This window comes from Entelurus aequoreus, linkage group LG09 (genome assembly GCF_033978785.1).
Source record: "Entelurus aequoreus isolate RoL-2023_Sb linkage group LG09, RoL_Eaeq_v1.1, whole genome shotgun sequence".
Lineage (NCBI taxonomy): Eukaryota > Metazoa > Chordata > Actinopteri > Syngnathiformes > Syngnathidae > Entelurus > Entelurus aequoreus.
This window is the reverse complement of record NC_084739.1, coordinates 21,663,386-21,685,689: the sequence shown is the minus strand read 5'-3', so window position 1 is coordinate 21,685,689 and position 22,304 is coordinate 21,663,386. Positions and strand designations below refer to the sequence as shown.

The 22,304-nt window shown below is 40.7% G+C and overlaps 1 protein-coding gene across 3 annotated transcripts in view; it reads right to left on the bottom strand.

The window, feature by feature from the left end:
- LOC133657238 (collagen alpha-1(XIX) chain-like) overlaps positions 1–22,304 on the bottom strand; it is a 361,915-nt gene that overhangs the window by 259,936 nt on the left and 79,675 nt on the right. For all 3 annotated transcript variants that reach the window (XM_062058310.1, XM_062058311.1, XM_062058312.1), the window contains one exon: positions 21,999–22,043. In XM_062058310.1, the coding sequence (XP_061914294.1) occupies positions 21,999–22,043 (45 nt within the window). The remainder of the gene's footprint in view (positions 1–21,998; positions 22,044–22,304) is intronic.

Below are 22,304 nucleotides of genomic sequence, written 5' to 3'. Positions count from 1 at the left end.
GGATCATGGAAAATCGTGGAAGGAAAAATAGCAGAAAATTTGGGATATTAACGAAATATGTTCATTTCCAAGGGGAAACGGAAGGGTTGACACTTGTTTAAGTAAGCGGTTAGCTTTTATGACGTCAAAAAAACTCTCCTTTTTCATTGGTATGACACCGCCTTTAATCCACCCCTAGCTAGATAAGACCACCACTTCACAGAAAACAACCATGTAAAAATGTTTATAAAATGTAGGCTTCGCTACACATATAAAATAAAGCCTGAAGCTCTGCCAGCTAATTGTCAGTCAGCTACTAACACAAGCGCTATTAAAATTAGAGTGTAATGACATGCAGAATTACCGTATTTTTTCGGACTATAAGTCGCTCCGGAGTATAAATCGCACCAGCCGAAAATGCATAATAAAGAAGGAAAAAAACATATAAGTTGCACTGGAGTATAAATCGCATTTTTGGGGGAAATTTATTTGATAAAACCCAACACCAAGAATAAGACATTTGAAAGGCAATTTAAAATAAATAAAGAATAGTGAACAACAGGCTGAATAAGTGTACGTTATATGACGCATAAATAACCAACTGAGAACGACGTGCCTGGTATGTTAACGTAACATACGAGTCATTCAAATAGCTATAACATATAGAACATGCTATACGTTTACCAAACAATCTGTCACTCCTAATCGCTAAATCCGATGAAATCTTATACGTCTAGTCTCTTACGTGAATGAGCTAAATAATATTATTTGATATTTTACGGTAATGTGTTAATAATTTCACACATAAGTCGCTCCTGAGTATAAGTCGCACCCTCGGCCAAACTATGAAAAAAACTGCGACTTATAGTCCGAAAAATACGGTACTGTTAATATGTAAAAAAAAGGATAATGGAGTGCACAATAGCAAAATAAGGTAAACAAAATACTTTTAAATTAGTATGATATTCTTGTATTGTGGTTTCCCAGCAGGCACAAGACATTTATACATTTTACATACATGTCCTTTAAAACTGAATTCGAAACATTGTTGCAAAATAGTTGTATTTGTAAATTGAGACAACATTGATGTCTTATATTATATTCAATGGTCAAATCAACGTCACATCCCGATATTGTATAAACATCGTCCAAAAGCATGTTCTTTTAATGTTGTATTTGTGTTGTAGAATATTGGTTGGGAATTCACCAAAATTCAACGGTCAAATCAATGTCATAACCCACTATTGAATAAATGTCATCAAAACGTCGTTCCAACGTTGACTTTGAGTTGCTCAACGCCAGGACCTAGTTCAACAAGTTATTTCCATGTCTTCTGCATGCCGGGTTTGCTCTTTGTGTACCCAAAGAAATGTCCCATGAGTGCATGTGTTTCAGTCTGTTTTCCTCCCTGCTAACCACAGATTGCTCACCAGAGCAATAGTTCCAATATGTTAATGTATGTCTTGTTTTAATTAGTAGTTCCGCAGAACCTATTGACTTTGTCATTCACAAAAAAAATATGTATTTACCATGTGCGCCTTTGTGATAAAAAGGCCCGTTCAATTAAATGAACCTGACTGGACCAAATCATTTGGATAATGACAGCTGTGTGACAGAGGATTTGTAGAGAAAATCAAACTGTAATAGGCTGAAAAACAACTAGCACAGACATTGCAATTTTCAATAAATTGATGTCTCAACGTATGACATCTGTGTTTGTCTTGGAAAATGATATTAAGTAGAACCGCAGCAATTTAAAACACAGCTTTATGGCTTACGTTCAATTCAATCATATTCAACACACACAAACATTTAACAATTGGGCTTTTTGACAGCCAACTCCTGGCATTGTGCTTTTGTTCCCCTTTCATTCAGCATTGATGGTTTGCAAGACAGAACATTGTTTTCATGTGATTGGTGACATTTATTCAAGAAATGCCAGGCAGTGTTAATTAACTTGCCATTGTTACATCGATTGCATAATTCATCTTTCTTTTGGACAAAAATATTTCAGATGAAACTGATGCATGATCACTTAAGAAGGGTTCCAAATCTCATGAGTGAAAATTATATACATTTAGTTTCACTAATTAGTAGTAGTGTTGTAGAATAGTGGACCATTCCATTCAATAGAGTCAGATTCCACTATCAAACTCACAGTCAAATTGCCAAGCCTGGGCGAGTGATTGTCAGGGGTTAGTCATAAATAAACTATTCTATTGATTTGTTTATTGATACCAGTCAGACAGAAGGAAAAATAGCAAACAAATTGAAATATATTCGACAATAGAGCAGGGGTCGGCAACCCAAAGTGTTGAAAGAGCCATATTTGACCAAAAAATTATAATGAAGGCAACACATGATATAAGCGTCTATAGCAGCTATAATAGCCTACTATCAAAATGACTATGTGTCGCAGGCTTAGACACATCTTCGTTGACAGAAATGTTGAAATATAATATTTATTCTACACATCTTCACAACATTGGAAAACATTAGTAAAACGGAGGCTTCTCGGAGGTTGAGATAACTCCTGGAAATTGCTGGCTTAGAATGGGCAAAGGTATACAAACCCCGTTTCCATATGAGTTGGGAAATTGTGTTAGATGTAAATATAAACGGAATACAATGATTTGCAAATCCTTTTCAACCCATATTCAATTGAATGCAGTACAAAGACAAGATATTTTATGTTCAAACTCATAAACTTTTTTTTTTTTTTGCAAATAATAATTAACTTAGAATTTTATGGCTGCAACACGTGCCGAAGTAATTGGGAAAGTGCATGTTCACCCCTGTGTTACATCACCTTTACTTTTAACAACACTCAATAAACGATTGGGAACTGGGGAAACTAATTGTTGAGGCTTTGAAAGTAGAATTCTTTCCCATTCTTGTTTTATGTAGAGCTTCAGTCGTTCAACAGTCCGGGGTCTCCGCTGTCGTATTTTACGCTTTATAATGTGCCACACATTTTTGATGGGAGACAGGTCTGGACTGCAGGCGGGCCAAGAAAGTACCCGCACTCTTTTTTTACGAAACCACGCTGTTGTAACACGTGTTGAATGTGGCTTGGCATTGTCTTGCTGAAATAAGCAGGGGCGTCCATGAAAAAGACGGCGCTTAGATGGCAGCATATGTTGTTCCAAAACCTGTATGTACCTTTCAGCATTAATAGTGCCTTCACAGATGTGTAAGTTACCCATGTCTTGGGCACTAATGCACCCCCATTCCATCACAGATGCTGGCTTTTGAACTTTGCGTCGATATCAGTCTGGATGGTTCGCTTCCCCTTTGGTCCGGATGACACAATGTCGAATATTTCCAAAAATAATTTGAAATGTGGACTCGTCAGACCACAGAACACTTTTCCACTTTGTATCAGTCCATCTTAGATGATCTCGGGCCCAGAGAAGCCGGCGGCGTTTCTGAATGTTGTTGATAAATGGCTTTCGCTTTGCATAGTAGAGCTTTAACTTGCACTTAAAGATGTAGCGACCAACTGTATTTAGTGACAGTGGTTTTCTGAAGTATTCCTGAGCCCATGTGGTGATATCCTTTAGAGATTGATGTCGGTTTTTGATACAGTGCCATCTGAGGATCGAAGGTCACGGGCATTCAATGTTGGTTTCCGGCCATGCCGCTTACGTGGAGTGATTTCTCCAGATTCTCTGAACCTTTTGATGATATTATGGACCGTAGATGTGGAAATCCCTAAATTTATTGCAATTGCACTTTGAGAAACGTTGTTCTTAAACTGTTTGACTATTTGCTCACGCAGTTGTGGACAAAGGGGTGTACCTCGCCCCATCCTTTCTTGTGAAAGACTGAGCATTTTTTGGGAAGCTGTTTTTATACCCAATCATGGTACCCACCTGTTCCCAATTAGCCCGCACACCTGTGGGATGTTCCAAATAGGTGTTTGATGAGCATTCCTCAACTTTATCAGTATTTATTGCCACCTTTCCCAACTTCTTTGTCACGTGTTGCTGGCATCAAATGCTAAAGTTAATGATTATTTGCAAAAAAAAAATGTTTATCAGTTTGAACATCAAATATGTTGTCTTTGTAGCATATTCAACTGAATATGGGTTGAAAATGATTTGCAAATCATTGTATTCCGTTTATATTTACATCTAACACAATTTCCCAACTCATATGGAAACGGGGTTTGTAGATGTGTGTGTCCAAGTTAAAGGAAATGGCAGGCTGTCTTCTTCTAGTGGATTTATTACAATCTTTACGAGCTGGTAATATACAGGTTTATATACAGGTAATGTGTCATGAGACATGCAAATATAAATTAAATACACAGAGGACATAAGTAAAGGAAATTAAATGAGCTCAAACATACCTACAAACGAGGCATAATGAGGCAATATGTACATACAGCTAGCCTAAATAGCATGTGAGCATCGATTAGCTTTCACTCCAATAAGTCAATAACATAAACAAAGCCTGTGCATTCAAACACAGCATGAAAAGTTTGGTGGACAAAATGAGCCAAAGAAGGAGTGGCATAAAACACGTCTTTCTGTGGCAGCGTTGGAGAAAGTCCTACATGTAAACAAACCGCCGAAATTAGTAGGACAAAATGGTGCTTGACTAAATACTCTAATTAATAAGCATGTTTATATCATAAACAGTGGGATTTCTAACAAGTAGGATGTTTGTCCTTCTACAGAAACCATATTAAAACAAAAAATATATATTTTTCCATTTTCATACATTTTTGAAAAAATTCCAGAGCTCTAGAGCCGCAGGTTGCCGACCCCCACAATACAGCATAAAGCCACTTTACTGTTCTACTGTGTCCAGCCTGGCTTTCTGATAGAAGTGTGGATGAGGTGTTCCAGTAAGTCAAATAAAATACAGTCCTATCACTTCTCTTCCTTGCACTGCAGATAGACTGCAAATAAAGGCTGCAATTAAGGAAAACCAAGTGGATTTATCCTCAATTTTATAGTCAATAATTCAACATCCACAGTGGGCACTGAATTAAGATAAATGATTAAACGCATTACAAGTCTACGTGCACATGACGGTATAAGAACATTGGTTTCAATAAATAAAATCAGCGGTGTAAGGATTTGTTTTCTAAAAATGGAATCTTGTCCAAAAAAGGGTGTTGCTCAGGGGGCTGCATTGGGTTGAGAAATTGGTATACTGTAGCGTCCCGGAAGAGTTAGTGCTGCAATAGGTTCTGGGTATTTGTTCTGTTGTGTTTATGTTGTGTTACGGTGCGCATGTTCTCCCGAAATGTGTTTGTCATTCTTTTTTGGTGTGGGTTCACAGTGTGGCGCATATTTGTAACAGTGTTAAAGTTGTTTATACGGTCACCCTCAGTGTGACCTGTATGGCTGTTGACCAAGTATGCAGTGCATTCACTTGTGTGTGTGAAAAGCCGTAGATATTATGTGACTGGGCTGGCACGCAAAGGCAGTGCCTTTAAGGTTTAATGGCGCACTGTACTTCTCCCTACATCCGTGTACCACTCCGTACAGCGGCGTTTAAAAAAGTAATACATTTTACTTTTTGAAACAGATACCGATAATTTCCGATATTACATTTTAAAGCATTTATCGGACGATAATATCGGCAGTCCGATATTATCGGACATCTCTAATATATATATATATATATATATATATAATTTCTCGCGCACAAATTGAATGACTTGGGACTTTCAGCGGGCCGGATTTTGGATGTTGGAGGGCCGTAGTTTGGGGACCCCTGCTGTACACCATCACTTGACACAGACTTTGCTGGTTTTGTGGTGCATTTACCCATTTTCGTTATGTAAAGGCATCATACCAAAGACTATAAAAATGGGACCCATAACCTCCCTGCTTGGCACTCAGCAACAAAGGGTTGGAGTTGGGGGTTAAATCACCAAAATGATTCCCGGGCGCGGCGCCGCTGCTGCCCACTGCTCCCCAAGGGGATGGGTCAAATGCAGAGGACAAATATCACCACATCTAGTGTGTGTGTGACAATCATTGGTACTTTAATCTTTAATCTATAGTACACTGATAAGGTGAAAGTTGTGCTAACATATTTGCTAGGAACAAAATTAAAGTTAAAGTTAAAGTCCCAACGATAGTCACACACACACTAAGTGTGGTGAAATTATCCTCTGCATTTGACCCATTCCCTTGTTCCACCCGCTGGGAGGTGAGGGGAAAAGTGAGCAGCAGCGGTAGCCGCGCTCTGGAATTATTTTGGTGATTTAACCCCCAATTCCAACCCTTGATGCTGCGTGCCAAGCAGGGAAGTAATGGGTCCCATGTTTATAGTCTTTGGTATGACTCGGCCGGGGTTTGAACTCACGACCTTCCAGTCTCAGGGAGGACACTCTAACCACAAGGCCACTGAGCAGGTCAATCAAATCAAATCAGACCAAATTAGCATTAGTATGCTGCAAAATAATCATTTTGAAATGGTTCTATTAAATGGCTCTATTACTTTGCATTACTACGCAAAGTGGTGGTTATCATCAACAACTAGTGGGAGGAGCAATCGTATAAATTCTACAACGTGCACAAGCAAACATACTGTGTCCAAGTCCAATTGTTTTTCCAGGGAATTATGCTGTGGCCTGGGTGGCCCTGGATGAACAGTAAACCCTCAATTATCACAATTCATTGTAGTACATTAATTCCATTATCAATATAAATGAAATATTTTCATAGCTACAGCATACAAAATATGTATGACCTTCTAAATATGGTTTTCTAAACTATGAGAGTCCTCTAGAATTAATTTAGACCCACATAGGGCCTGATCTACTCAGGGTTTGCGTGTATTAAAACACGTGCAAAGTTGACAGCACGCGCCAATTCTTGTATTCTTGTCAACATATACAGTATGAACTGTCAAAACTAAAAACAGATATTGTCTATTCAGTAATACATTTTTTAGAATTTAATAACTGTTGGATGGTTTCAGGGCATATTCAATTAAATTCAGTTGATGCGTTTTGGTGTGTACTGGTACTGACATAGTTATTTTCAGATAGAAGATACGTCAGTATATCTCTTATGTGAAAAAGAAAACTTGCAATATACTTTTTCTTGCGTCTGGACTCTGGAGCGCACACTCACATTTAGTGCCGGTCTTTCCAAAAAAAAATAAAAAAAATGCACTGTAGGACTGCTTCTAAAATGCCCATAAAAAGTGGTACTTGTTTGCTGCTGGTTTAAAAAAATAGTAAAACACCACTAATTTAAAACATTTGTATGCTCGTACAACACTTAAAGCCTTTAGTATATCATCCATCCATCCATCCATCTTCTTCCACTTATCCGAGGTCGGGTCGGGGGGGGGGGCAGAGAAGCCCAGACTTCCCTCTCAGCCACTTCGTCCAGCTCCTCCCGGGGGATCCCGAGGCGTTCCCAGGCCAGCCGGGAGACATAGTCTTCCCAACGTGTCCTGGGTCTTCCCCGTGGCCTCCTACCGGTCGGACGTGCCCTAAACACCTCCCTAGGGAGGCGTTCGGGTGGCATCCTGACCAGATGCCCGAACCACCTCATCTGGCTCCTCTCGATGTGGAGGAGCAGCGGCTTTACTTTGAGCTCCCCCCGGATGGCAGAGCTTCTCACCCTATCTCTAAGGGAGAGCCCCGCCACCCGGCGGAGGAAACTCATTTCGGCCGCTTGTACCCGTGATCTTGTCCTTTCGGTCATAACCCAAAGCTCATGACCATAGATGAGGATGGGAACGTAGATCGACCGGTAAATTGAGAGCTTTGCCTTCCGGCTCAGCTCCTTCTTCACCACAACGGATCGATACAGCGTTCGCATTACTGAAGACGCCGCACCGATCCGCCTGTCGATCTCACGATCCACTCTTCCCTCACTCGTGAACAAGACTCCGAGGTACTTGAACTCCTCCACTTGGGGCAGGGTCTCCTCCGCAACCCGGAGATGGAACTCCACCCTTTTCCGGACGAGAACCATGGACTCGGACTTGGAGGTGCTGATTCTCATCCCAGTCGCTTCACACTCTGTCCATAAAAGTTATGAACAGAATCGGTGACAAAGGGCAGCCTTGGCGGAGTCCAACCCTCACAGGAAACGTGTCCGACTTACTGCCGGCAATGCGGACCAAGCTCTGGCACTGATCATACAGGGAGCGGACCACCACAATCAGACAGTCCGATACCCCATACTCTCTGAGCACTCCCCACAGGACTTCACGAGGGACATGGTCGAATGCCTTCTCCAAGTCCACAAAACACATGTAGACTGGTTGGGCAAACTCCCATGCACCCTCAAGGACCCTGCCGAGAGTATAGAGCTGGTCCGCAGTTCCACGACCAGGACGAAAACCACACTGTTCCTCCTGAATCCGAGGTTCAACTATCCGGCGTAGCCTCCTCTCCAGTACACCCGAATAGACCTTACCGGGTTTAGTATATCAGTATGTGGAATTAAATTATGGAATGGACTAACCAAAAAATCAAACAAAGCCCCAATATGATTCAGTTTAAGAGACTGTTCAAACTACAAGTGTTCACAAAGTACACAAAACAGCTCCAGCACCCCCCGCGACCCCAAAAAGGGACAAGCGGTAGAAAATGGATGGATGGATGGATCTTGAACCCTTTTTTTTTATTGAGACAAAGATTATTTATGTATTTAATATTTGTTTACTTAATATGGTATATTATTTATTTATTATTTATTTGTTCACTGTTATGTTACAGAAAACAAGGAAATAGGATAAAATTGCTATGGTATGAAAAGGGGTAGAATTAAATAAGCTCTGCTTCTTCCTACTCCTTTTCGGACGTGCTGTAATGAAACAACTGGAAATATGTGATGCATTACATTGCATTGTATGCATGTTCGAAATAAACTGAAACTGAACTGAACTGAACAGGTCAGAGCATGAATGAGCAGTAAATGATCGAGTGTCTCTGTGGTAAAAGCCGCATTGTACATGCTAAAAATTTGCACACAGCACGTGGTATTTGGAGATTTGTAGATCAGGCCCTAGGTCACCTTTACACTCATTTAATCCGATATAGTAATGCTGCCTGAAGCTGAGTCAATCAGTGGCCACGATACTGGACACCATACTCTGATTGGTTTGGTCTTACCTAGTGGTTAATACCTTTGTATTATTGACCATTTTTAGGTATGAACGATAATGAACATTTGAACCGATACCGATCATTTACAGATCTTTACAACAGATAGCCGATATTTAGCTAGTGGAAAAAGGGCTAATCAAATAAACAACAATATTTGGTTTTTGTATACATTTTCCACAGTATGGGAGAGGGCTCTAAGTATCATGAGAAAGTAATTATAATCTGAAAGGAACTGAGATCTTTAATAAATCTAGTTCAAGAACAGTGACAATGGAAATAAGTATTTCAATCAGGTATTTATGGAATTGATTGATTGATTGATTGAGACTTTTATTAGTAAGTTGCACAGTGAAGTACATATCCCGTACAATTGACCACTAAATGGTAACACCCGAATAAGTTTTTCAACTTGTTTAAGTCGGGGTCCACTTAAATTGATTCATGATACAGATATATACTATCAATATATACTATCATCATAATACAGTCATCACACAAGATAATCACATTGAATTATTTACATTATTTACAATCCGGGGTGTGGAGGGGGGCACGGGGGGGTTAGGTTTGGTTGTTATCATCAGTCATCAACAATTGAGAACAGAGAAATGGATATTGGAACAGTGTAGGTCTGACTTGGTAGGATATGGACAGCAAGTAGTGGGCAGAGAGAGAGAGAGAGAGAAAGAGAGAGAGAGAGAGAGAGAGAGAGAGAGAGATCAGAAGGCATAAGAAAAAGTATCTGCATTTGATTGTTTACATTTGATTATTAACAATCCGGGGAGGGTGTTCGTTTAGGGTTGTAGCTGCCTGGAGGTGAACTTTTATTGCGGTTTTGAAGGAGGATAAATGATAAATGATAAATGGGTTATACTTGTATAGCGCTTTTCTACCTTCAAGGTACTCAAAGCGCTTTGACAGTATTTCCACATTTACCCATTTACACACACATTCACACACTGATGGCAGGAGCTGCCATGCAAGGCGCTAACCAGCAGCCATCAGAGGCAAAGGGTGAAGTGTCTTGCCCAAGGACACAACGGACATGACTAGGAAGGTAGAAGGTGGGATAGAAATGGAACACACTTGATAGTGGAAAAAACCAATCTATTTCTGTACAAAAAAAAAACAATTTAAGAATCATAATGATGAAAATATATCGTTTGGTTATTTTTGTTTTCTTCATTATTGGTTTGATTGTTGTAAAATGAAAATATGGCTTTGTAGTCGCCATCATTGAAAGTCAATTGTTGTATTTGTGAAAAGAGGGGGCAGATTGTATACGTTTTCTAACTTCCTTCTGCTCCTTTTCATTCATAATTTACTTTAACGTTATGATGATTGTTTTATTTGTATTCCTTTTTTGATTTTTTTATGAATGAAATAAATAAATGAATTATTGTTTGAATAGATGGATGGGCTACAACTGAAAAAGTAGACCCAAGCTGCAGTCATTTTCTTGCAAGTAAGGCATATAGAATGGTTGGGAAAAAAAACCCCCAAAAAACAACTATGAGAATCTTTTCTTTTTTTCTATACTGAAACTTTTTACAGAGCCTTGCTTGGAGGATTATCTTTGTGAGACCACTGAAGCATTTCAGGTGCACAATGACACGCGGGGGTGTGAGCGTGGCGCATTGTTATCTTTTGTTGAAAACTGTGGGCTTCTGCCGCCCGAGCATTGGTGGGATGAAGGCGAGCAGGCGGTAGCGAGGGCTGCCACGAGTGCGACCGGGCTGCAGCACAAGGTCAGAACACTGTGGGGAGCTGCGTGTACACTCGGCCGCTAATTACACACACCACTGTGCCTCGTTACACCTGTAGCGGTGGGGCCGCAAGACAATCTGGCAACTCCCCAGCAGCGGGACCACTAAAGCAGGCCGCCCAAGCAGGAGTGCACAAATGCAGCCTAATTATGTTTACTTATACCAGCTTGGGGTCGGTGCCCCTTTCTGGCAAGCAGGGGGATAATCAACATTTTTGCAACGGCAAACATTTTCATCATTAACGAACCAGGTTGAGTCTGTCGGGGGAGAGCGTTTCAAGTATTCCCAGCATTCCTATGGTTGGTGCAAACGGACAGGCGCTTTGAAGCAGGCGTGGAATAGGATCTCCAAGCAGCACATTTAACTTGAGTGCCGACACACAAATGCCAAAGAGGTTGCAGCGGGGAAATGCCTTTTGTGACTTTCCATTTGCTCAGCGATACGCCATCACACGCACACTCCTGCTGTGAAACCAATCACAGTGAGTGCTGGGTCTATTTCTTATTAGCACGTCCATTACTCCACATGAATGACAATAGTCCACCAAGGGGATCTAAACATAAACGCGCCGCTGTGGATAGGATATCGCGCTCGGAAAATCTATCGTGTTGCCACTTCCCTTTTGCATCCGACGTTGTGCATGCACAATGTGGTTTAGGGCCTACGCGCCGTCCCTCTGTCCCATAGGACACGTATCTGTGAAAAGGATACAGATCACATGGTCGCATCAGGGATTCTGTCTTCTCGGGTTTCTGCTTGAGCCTTAAATAACCAGTTAGCTTTAAAAAGGGAATATGAGCTCATCGCAGTAAAAGGGACAGATCAGGTAGATGGGCATGGCCTAAAACTGTTGGTCGGTATGTAAGTATGTCAAACAAACCTAGTTTTATTGTTTCAATTATTTTGTACAAAACCCAAAACCAGTGAAGTTGGCACGTTGTGTAAATCGTAAATAAAAACGGAATACAATGATTTGCTAATCCTTTTCAACCTTTATCTAATTGTATAGACTGCAAAGACCAGATAATTAACGTTCGAACTGGAAAACATTGGTGTTTTTGCAAATATTAGCTCATTTGGAATTTGATGCCTGCAACATGTTTCAAAAAAGCTGGCAAGAGTGGCAAAAAAGACTGAGAAAATTGAAACAAACATCAAACACTTATTTGGAAGATCCCACAGGTGAACAGGCTAATTGGGAACAGGTGGGTGCCATGACTGGGTATAAAAGCAGCTTCCATGAAATTCTCAGTCATTCACAAACAAGGATGGGGCGAGGGTCCCTACTTTGTGAACAAATGCATGAGCAAATTGTCCAACAGTTCAAGAACAACATTTCTCAACCAGCTATTGCAAGGAATTTCAGGATTTCACTATCTACAGCCCGTGACTTTCGATCCCCCAGGCGGTATTGCATCACAAACCGACATCAGTGTGTAAAGGATATCACCGCATGGGCTCAGGAACACTTCAGAAAACTACTGTCAGTAACTACAGTTCGTCACTACATCTGTAAGTGCAATTTAAAACTCTACTATGCAAAGCCAAAGCCGTTTATCAACAACACCCAGAAACGCCGCCGGCTTCGCTGGGCCCGAGCTCATCTAAGATGGACTGATGCAAAGTGGAAAAGTGTTCTGTGGTCTGACGAGTCCACATATCATATTGTTTTTGGAAACTGTGGACATTGTGTCCTCCAGAACAAAGAGAAAAATAATCATCCGGATTGTTCTCGGCGCAAAGTTCATAAGCCAGCATCTATGATGGTATGGGGGTGTATTAGTGCCCAAGGCATGGGTAACTTACACATCTGTGAAGGCACCATTAACGCCGAAAGGTACATACAGGTTTTGGAGCAACATATGTTGCCATCCAAGCAATGTTATCATGGACGCCCCTGCTTATTTTAGCAAGACAATGCCAAACCACGTGTCACAACAGTGTGGCTTCATAGTAAAAGAGTGCGGGTACTAGACTGGCCTGCCTGTAGTCCAGACCTGTCTACCATTGAGAATGTGTGGCGCAATATGAAGCCTAAAATACCACAACGGAGACCCCGGACTGTTGAACAACTTAAGCTGTACATCAAGCAAGAATGGGAAAGAATTCCACCTGAAAAGCTTAAAAAATGTGTCTCCTCAGTTCCCAAACGTTTACTGAGTGTTGTTAAAGGGAAAGGCCATGTAACACAGTGGTGAACATGCCCCTGTGCCAACTTGTTTGCAATGTGTTGCTGCCATTGAATTCTAACTTAATGATTATTTGCAACAAAAAAAAAAAGTTTCTCAGTTCGAACATTAAATATCTTGTCTTTGCAGTCTATTCAATTGAATATAAGTTGAAAAGGATTTGCAAATCATTGTACTATGTTTTTATTTACACAACCTGCCAACTTCACTTGTTTTGGGTTTTGTAGTATATGTTCTTGCTTTTAATTTTTTACTGGACATCATCCATTTCCTATGATACTGTTATTTGTGTTCTGACTGTCAACATTAAAGCAAAATCATATATAAATGCGAAATTAATCATGCAATTAATTTTGACCACACATTTACCTTAAAGTAGTATAGTAGGTTTTTTTTTAAAAGACTTAAAATGAAGTGGCAGGATTTTTTAGGATAAACATACTTAAATGGTAAATGGGTTATACTTTTATAGCGCTTTTCCACATTCATGGTACTCACAGCGCTTTGACACTATTTCCACATTCACCCATTCACACACTGATGGCGGGAACTGCCATGCAAGGCCGTAAGCATATCATGAGCAAGGGTGAAGTGTCTTGCCCAAGGACACAACGGACATGACTAGGATGGCGGAAGCTGGGATCGAACCTGGAACCCTCAAGTTGCTGGCACGCCCGCTTTACCATCCGAGCCTTGCCGTCCCCGAATTCAAAACTTCCTGTAATTGAACACAAACCCGATGCTAAAATGTTATAATCATATTTATTACTACAATCATGAATGTTTAAGTGCAAAGAATGGTGCAGGAACATCAACAGTTTCAAGCAAACATTAAAAAAAAACTTACAGTTGAGTGTCTTTAAAGTGATGATGTAAACATCCAGTGTTAAACAAAAATGTGATGTTTTCACTTTTACTTTCTGAGAAGCAGTGTCCTCTACAGTGGACATGTTTACATCAGTCTGATATATAATGTTTCTCAGAAATGTTAACGAACAAAATAACGCTTGATAACGTAAATACCTCACAAACTGATGTCTGGCTTTTAATATATTTTCCGGACGGCAGTTTATAAGGTGGCGACTTGTCCACGGTGTATACGGCCTTCCCAACCCCTCCACAACATCGAAAGAGACAAGCGGTGTAAAATGTATGGATGGATTGACGATTTATGAAGTGTTTTTTCAGTTTACTCATATTTTTTTGGGTGATTTCCTGCCGTGCCGTGCGATGTGACTGGCTGGCTCTGTGTCGCCTTGGAAACGAAAGTGATGCCCTTTGCTTTGCAGAACGCAGACTTTCTTACCTCCGCCAAAGAGGTTTTGTTTTCGCCAGGGTTTGTTTGTCTGTTTGTTAGCATTATAAGTCAGATAGTTATGGATGCATTTTGATGAGTTTTCAGGAAATATAAAAAAAACCCAATTCCTCTCATCTATTATGAGCACTTAAAGGCCTACTGAAATTATTTTTTTAAATTTAAACAGGGATAGCAGATCCATTCTATGTGTCATACTTGATCATTTCGCGACATTGCCATATTTTTGCTGAAAGGATTTAATATAGAACAACGACGATAAAGTTTGCAACTTTTGGTCTCTGATAAAAAAAAGCCTTGCCCCTACCGGAAGTAGCGTGACGTCACAGGAGGAAGGGCTGCTCACAATTTCCCATTGTTTTCAATGCAGCGAGAGAGATTCGGACCGAGAAAGCGACGATTACCCCATTAATTTGTGCGAGGATGAAAGATTCGCGGATGAGGAACGTAAAAGTGAAGGACTAGCGTGCAGTGCAGGACGTATCATTTTTTGCTCTGACCGTAACTTAGGTACAAGGGTTCATTGGATTCCACACTCTCTCCTTTTTCTATTGTGGATCACGGATTTGTATTTTAAACCACCTCGAATACTATATCCTCTTGAAAATGAGAGTCGAGAACGCGAAATGGACATTCACAGTGACTTTTATCCCCACGACAATACATCGGTAAAGCTCTTTAGCTACGGAGCTAACATGATAGCATCTTGCTTAAATGCAGATAGAAAGAAAATAAATAAACCCCTGACTGGAAGGATAGACAGAAAATCAACAATACTATTAAACCATGGACATGTAAATACACGGTTAATGCTTTCCAGGCTGGCGAAGCTTAACAATGCTGTTGCTAATGACGCCATTGAAGCTAACTTAGCAACGGGACCTCACAAAGTTATGCCAAAAACATTACCTACGCCAGCCAGCCCTCATCTGCTCATCAACACCCGTGCTCACCTGCGTTCCAGCGATCGACGGAGCGACGAAAGACTTCACCCGATCATAGATGTGGTCGGCGGCCCGGAGACGGAGGAAGTCAAGGTGAGGTCGGCAGCTAGCGCGTCTGCTATCCATCTCAAAGTCCTCCTGGTTGTGTTGCTGTAGTCCGCCGCTAATACACCGATCCCACCTACAACTTTCTTCTTTGCAGTCTTCATTGTTCATTAAACAAATTGCAAAATATTCACCAACACAGATGTCCAGAATACTGTGGAATTTTGAGATGAAAACAGAGCTTTTTGTATTGGATTCAATGGGACCGAATACTTCCGTTTCAACGATTGACGTCACGCGCATACGTCATCATTCATAGACGTTTTCAACCGGAAGTTTAGCGGGAAATTTAAAATTGCACTTTATAAGTTAACCCGGCCGTATTGGCATGTGTTGCAATGGGTTTCAGCAGGCCTTTAACCTCCTGCTTAGGGAGTTCCACACCCTCAACTTGCCACCCAACACTGCGCGGATAATTCTGGGAGATGTGGTGTTAGACCGAGATGTCGATAGTATCGATACCTATTATAGTATAAGTATATAAACAATACTAAACTGATTAGATCAATATTTTTATTTTTATTGTTAATATAATTACAACAAAAAAATGTTGTTTTTGTCATTGTTTTCAAACTCAGGGAGTAAGTCTCTGGATACAGGAAGGCTTTGAGGGCCAAACCTAAATGATTGAAATGGGAGCCAATAGTAGTTGTTTTTGTTTAGTTATTGTGCACTAGCCACAATATTCAATGCCATAACTGTAATACAAAATTTACAACTGCACTTGGAAGTTCAAAGTTTAATAAAATAAGCTTTGGTCTTGTGTTTACTTTACGTTAGTTGTCATTAAACATTTTCGGTTATGTAATCTATTGTCAAAGTATCGAATCGGGACTCAAAATAGGATTCGATATGAGGCCTAAAAATCGGATCGGGATCATAGGCCAAAAATGTTGATTGGGGCATGCCTGATCAATATTAATAATGGAAAAAAAACACAAATATTTATATTTAAACATATGTCAAGGTTTCCACTACATTGATTGTGGCGCAAAGCCACGGCAAATAAGAGCGGCCACACAAAATAAGTACCATAATTTTCGGATAATAAGGCGCACTGAAAATCCTTTCATTTTCTCAAAAATGGACAGTGCGCCTGATAAACCGGTGCGCCTAATGTACGGAATAATTCTGGTTGTGCTTACCCACCTAGAATCTATTTTATTTGGTACATGGTGTAATGATAAGAGTGACCAGTAGATGGCAGTCACACATAAGAGATACGTGTGGACTGCAAGATGATGCCAGCAGACACAAAAACTTTAAATGTTCCATTGAGAATATACAACATTACATACAGCACTCAAAAATCTGTCAAAATGTTTTAGTACGACTTTGGAAAGCTATGAAGCCGCATCTTGATGGATTGTCGGAGCAGGACAGCTCCCATAGTCAGACGTACTGTACAGTGCTTCAACATACGAGTATTATCATTGTGTGTGTATAAGGCCATCAAAATGGCACCTATTAGCAGACATTATCTGGCATTTTGTTTCGCAATATTATGCAATATTATGCAAAACCAACTTGTGTGTTTGGGATCTGCATAAGTCCTGAAAATTTGCGTGTGTCCGCCATTGTAGTTCGTAGCGACACCATAGTCGATAAGTTTCTTCTTTTTCTCTATCTTGTTGTTGTGGGGCAATTATTTTCTGCTGTTGCCATTACTAGTACAAAGTAGCGTACAGTTCTAACATACAGTATGTTTAGCCTTTTCAAAGAAAATATATGCATTATTGCCATTCAAATTAATCATGATGTCATGGATGATGTACTATTGACCACGCCCCTCCACACCTTTAGCCATGCCCCCACCGCCACATATATAGAGGCAATCCAGAGGAGACCTTGTATGTCTTACATTTATTTAGCCCTCTTATCAGACTATTTCATTACAAATTACCTGATGTCATCTCGCTCACACGCCCCCCTGTGGCACCCCACCACTGCAAGTACATTGCCGATTCGTGGAAAACTTGTATCTAACATGATGAATAATCGTGATTAATGTTCGTAATTACAATATTGATAAAACAATAATTGTCACTGAAATCTTAACCATAAAAGTGCAGCTCTAGTAGAAAGAGATAATTTAATCCCATGCGGTTTTGAGTCCAAACATATTTTACCATTTGAAAAACCTGAACAGCCCAACAACCTAACAAGCTATCTTTCTTTTTAAAGCTTCATCTCACAGCGACGTCAAGGGCCCTGAAGAGGGACATAAAACATTACGGGCCAAGAAGAAATACTTCCTTCAACTGATTAGTGCAAGTGATTAAGTGGTTAAAGGGAGAGTCTCATTGCAGCTAATGAGAGTCAAGTTTTGACTTATGGAGGCACTGGGGGAACTGGTTTTAAAATGTGCTGATGAGATGAGAGACAAGGTTATGAAACGTCCTTTACTCTTGTGCAATGTCTTTGTATTCATCTATGAACGAAAAGGTTGCAGAGATCACATCAATTGTTAAAAAACATTAAAAAAAAAACACGGTTATGTTTTCAGCCGTACTATCAGCTTGAACACTTGAGTCAGACCATTACCTCACACCAGAACATCACACCATACTGAGATTTTATTTTCATATTTGTGCCCATTTTATGTAGCAAAATAAGGATTGACTTATTCATTCAGACTTGACTTAAATCAATAACGGAGCAGCATCTCCTCATCCGTAAACAACGCCGGAAATGTGTCCCGTGAAAACCGTCGGACCGGAATGCTCTAATAACTAAAGTTCCTTGGGTGAATAATGTAAACTCACTACACCGGTATGTTTTAGCGCTTTCATGGCGAGTTTACTGACAGATATAAGTAAGAACTTTACGCTACTTTATATTAGAAATGGCAACAGCGGAATTGATTTACTTGAGTCACATTGCCATCATACCTCTTACCACAAATCTCTTATATTTGACTGCCATCTACTGGTCACACTTATCATTACACGGCGTGGCGAAGTTGGTAGAGTGGCCGTGCCAGCAATCGGAGGGTTGCTGGTTACTGGGGTTCAATCCCCACCTTCTACCATCCTAGTCACGTCCGTTGTGTCCTTGGGCAAGACACTTCACCCTTGCTCCTGATGGGTGCTGGTTAGCGCCTTGCATGGCAGCTCCCGCCATCAGTGTGTGAATGTGTGTGTGAATGGGTGAATGTGGAAATACTGTCAAAGCGCTTTGAGTACCTTGAAGGTAGAAAAGCGCTATACAAGTATAACCCACTTATCATATTTATTTATTTACCATGTACCAAATAAAATTACTTCAAGGTCGATGAGCAAATCCAGAATTATTCCGTACATTAGGCGCACCGGGTTATAATGCACACTGTCGAGTTTTGTCCAAGGTTTCTCATAGTCATTCACCGACGTCCCACTGGGGTGAGTTTTTCCTTGCCCGTATGTGGGCTCTGTACCGAGGATGTCGTTGTGGCTTGTACAGCCCTTTGAGACACTTGTGATTTAGGGCTATAGAAATAAACATTGATTGATTGATTGATTGATTGATTGAGGAAAAAAAAGGATTTTAAGTGCGCCTTATAGTCCAGAAAATACGGTAATATCCAACATGTACTATTTTCAGACGACCATCCTTTTCATGGGTAAGACAACATGCACATCATTTTCTGATTTGGTTTCAGGTGAAAACGACATGTACACGGCACGTCTGGGCATCGAAAGGAAACTTGATTCCTCTCGACGACAAATCTCGCAGCTTGTCATCTCCGGCTATTTCCAGTTCATGTTCCGCTCACGTCCCTTTTGGCCGGAGCTCAGCAAGGAGTCCACACGAGAAACCCGAAAAGATGACACAGCACATATTCTTGTTTTTTGATGAAGAACCACCCGAGGTCAGGAATGATTGCAACTTTTATGTGATTAAAAAAGTAAAAATAACAAATGCTCACACCTTTGGATTTAATTTGGAGGGGTAATGACCGCCACTGACTGCGGCGGTGATGCAGCGGATGGCTTTATTTCCAGTTAGGTGGTCTACCCAGTAAACTTGATAATGACATTCATATGCAAATGCCTTTGGAGTTGCCAATAGCTACAGACTCCTGAACAAAGTGAGCAATGGTGATGGCGGCGGTGGTGGTGGTGGTGGGGCTGGGGGTGAAACCTGCCAATTAAGCTTTTGTCACCCCCAACTTGCAATATACATGCATTACTGCACAAACACAATTTGTCTGCCTCCGTCTAATGCTTGCCGGTCAGGAGTGATGCAGCGTTAAAACACAACTCGCACACACACACACAAAGCTTGCCATAGCTGGATGTGCTGTGTTTACACTGCATAATAGCAATGATTCAGCAATGTCACGTTTCTACGGCAGCTTCGGGAGTCAGAGATGACCCTTAACTTGCCATAACCTCAACTTTTAAAATCAATGTATTCATGGTCAATTTCTGAGGCAACTGTTCAATAGGGAGACGCTTTGATGACCACAAGTGTGCCAACAAACACACAATAAAGTGACCATCTGCACAGCCCCCGTCTATATTACACCACAGTGGGCAAACAAATGCTTTGCAATAAAACATGCTAACGGATGCTTTACTGACTTGCTCTCATCTGTTTTGAGCTACAACAACATCATTAATGTCCATCTAATTGTAAATACTTAAATAGTGTTTCTTAGTACCAAACCCAAAACCAGTGAAGTTGGCACGTTGTGTAATTCGTAAGTAAAAACCGAATACAATGATTTGCGAATCATTTTCAACTTATATTCAATTGAATAGACTGCAAAGACAAGATATTTAATGTTCGAACTGAGAAACTTTTTTTTTTTTTTGCAAATAATCATTAACTTAGGCAGCAACACATTGCAAAAACGTTGGCACAGATGCATGTTTACCACTGTGTTACATGGCCTTTCCTTTTAACAACACTCAGTAAACGTTTGGGAACTGAGGAGACCAATTTTTTAAGCTTTTCAGGTGGAATTCTTTCCCATTCTTGCTTGATGTACAGCTTAAGTTGTTCAACAGTCCGGGGTTTCTGTTGTCGTATTTTAGGCTTCATATTGCGCCACACATTTTCAATGGGAGACAGGTCTGGACTACAGGCAGGCCAGTCTAGTACCTGCACTCTTTTACTATGAAGCCACGGTTGTAACACGTGGCTTGGCATTGTCTTGCTGAAATAAGCAGGGGCGTCCATGATAACGTTGCTTGGATGGCAACATATGTTGCTCCAAAACCTGTATGTACCTTTCAGCATTAATGGTGCCTTCACAGATGTTTTAGTTACCCATGTCTTGGGCACTAATACACCCCCATACCATCACAGATGCTGGCTTTTGAACTTTGCGCCTGTAACAATCCGGATGGTTCTTTTCCTCTTTGTTCCAGAGGACACAACGTCCACAGTTTCCAAAAACAATTTGAAATGTGGACTCGTCAGACCACAGAACACTTTTCCTCTTTGCTACAGTCCATTTTAGATGAGCTCGGGCCGGGCGTTTCCGGGTGTTGCTGATAAATTGTTTTCGCTTTGCATAGTAGAGTTTTAACCTGCACTTACAGATGTAGCGACCAACTGTAGTTACTGACAGTGGTTTTCTTAAGTGTTCCTGAGCCCATGTGGTGATATCCTTTACACAATGATGTCGCTTTTTGATGCAGTACCGTCTGAGGGATCAAAGGTCCGTAATATCATCGCTTACGTGCAGGGATTCCTCCAGATTCTCGGAACCTTTTGATGATATTACGGACCGTAGATGGTGAAATCCCTAAACTCCTTGCAATAGCTCGTTGAGAAATGTTGTTCTTAAACTGTTCGACAATTTGCTCACGCATTTGTTCACAAAGTGGTGACCCTCGCCCCATCCTTGTTTGTGAATGACTGAGCACTTTTATACACAATCATGGCACCCACCTGTTCCCAATTAGCCTGTTCACCTGTGGGATGTTCCAAATAAGTTTTAATGAGCATTCCTCAACTTTCTCAGTCTTTTTTGCCACTTGTTTCAGCTTTTTTTAAACATGTTGCAGCCATCAAATTCCAACTGAGCTAATATTTGCAAAAAATAACGTTTTCCAGTTCGAACGTTAAGTATCTTGTCTTTGCAGTCTATTCAATTGAATATAGCTTGAAAAGGATTTGCAAATCATTGTATTCTGTTTTTATTGACGTGTCAACATCACTGGTTTTGTGTTTTGTATAAAACAACCTCACTACAGCAACCATATGGCTTAGAGAGTAATGTAAGTACAGTATAGTAGCATAATGCACTCGTCAAATCACCCCAGTCCAATTAGCTGGCATGCAATAAAGGTTAACCTGAAGTGACATACTGTACAGTAGAAGGGACATACAGTCATTGGAGACATTCGTTTAGTATGCCAAGCCCATTGCGGCACGTATGTCAATTAATGTGACTGTAGAAGGACACCAATGGCGCTCAGATATTCAAACATGTCAAGTGCAAGAAAACAGACACAGTCAATTCTATTGTGCTCCTCCTCTCCCCCAGAGAATCCCTCAGAAAATGAAAAGCCTAAAAGAATTGATTCTCGGATGAAACTGGATCTGGTTGATATGCTATGCATGGACTTTATATTCTGGGTCTGCTGCAGAAAGAGGTACTGCACTTACCCTTTCCCCTTCCATCCCCTTCTGTCCGTCCGATCCAACTTCTCCCTATAATGACAAGAGTGAGAGTTAAAAGTTTGCGTTTGAATTTAATAGAGACATTTTATTTTGCACAATTGAATAAAAAGACACTAAAACATATGCTCGCTTGCAAAACAGCTTTCGTGTAAAACAGCGTGATGCAAATAAAGCAGTTCAACGACAAATCTCTACTCGGGATGTGTTTTGTTGGGATTTTGTTCACTGCATCGTGACTACTAATTGAAAGATCACGGCAAAACTGTGTCCCAAGCACATCAATTGTGTGCA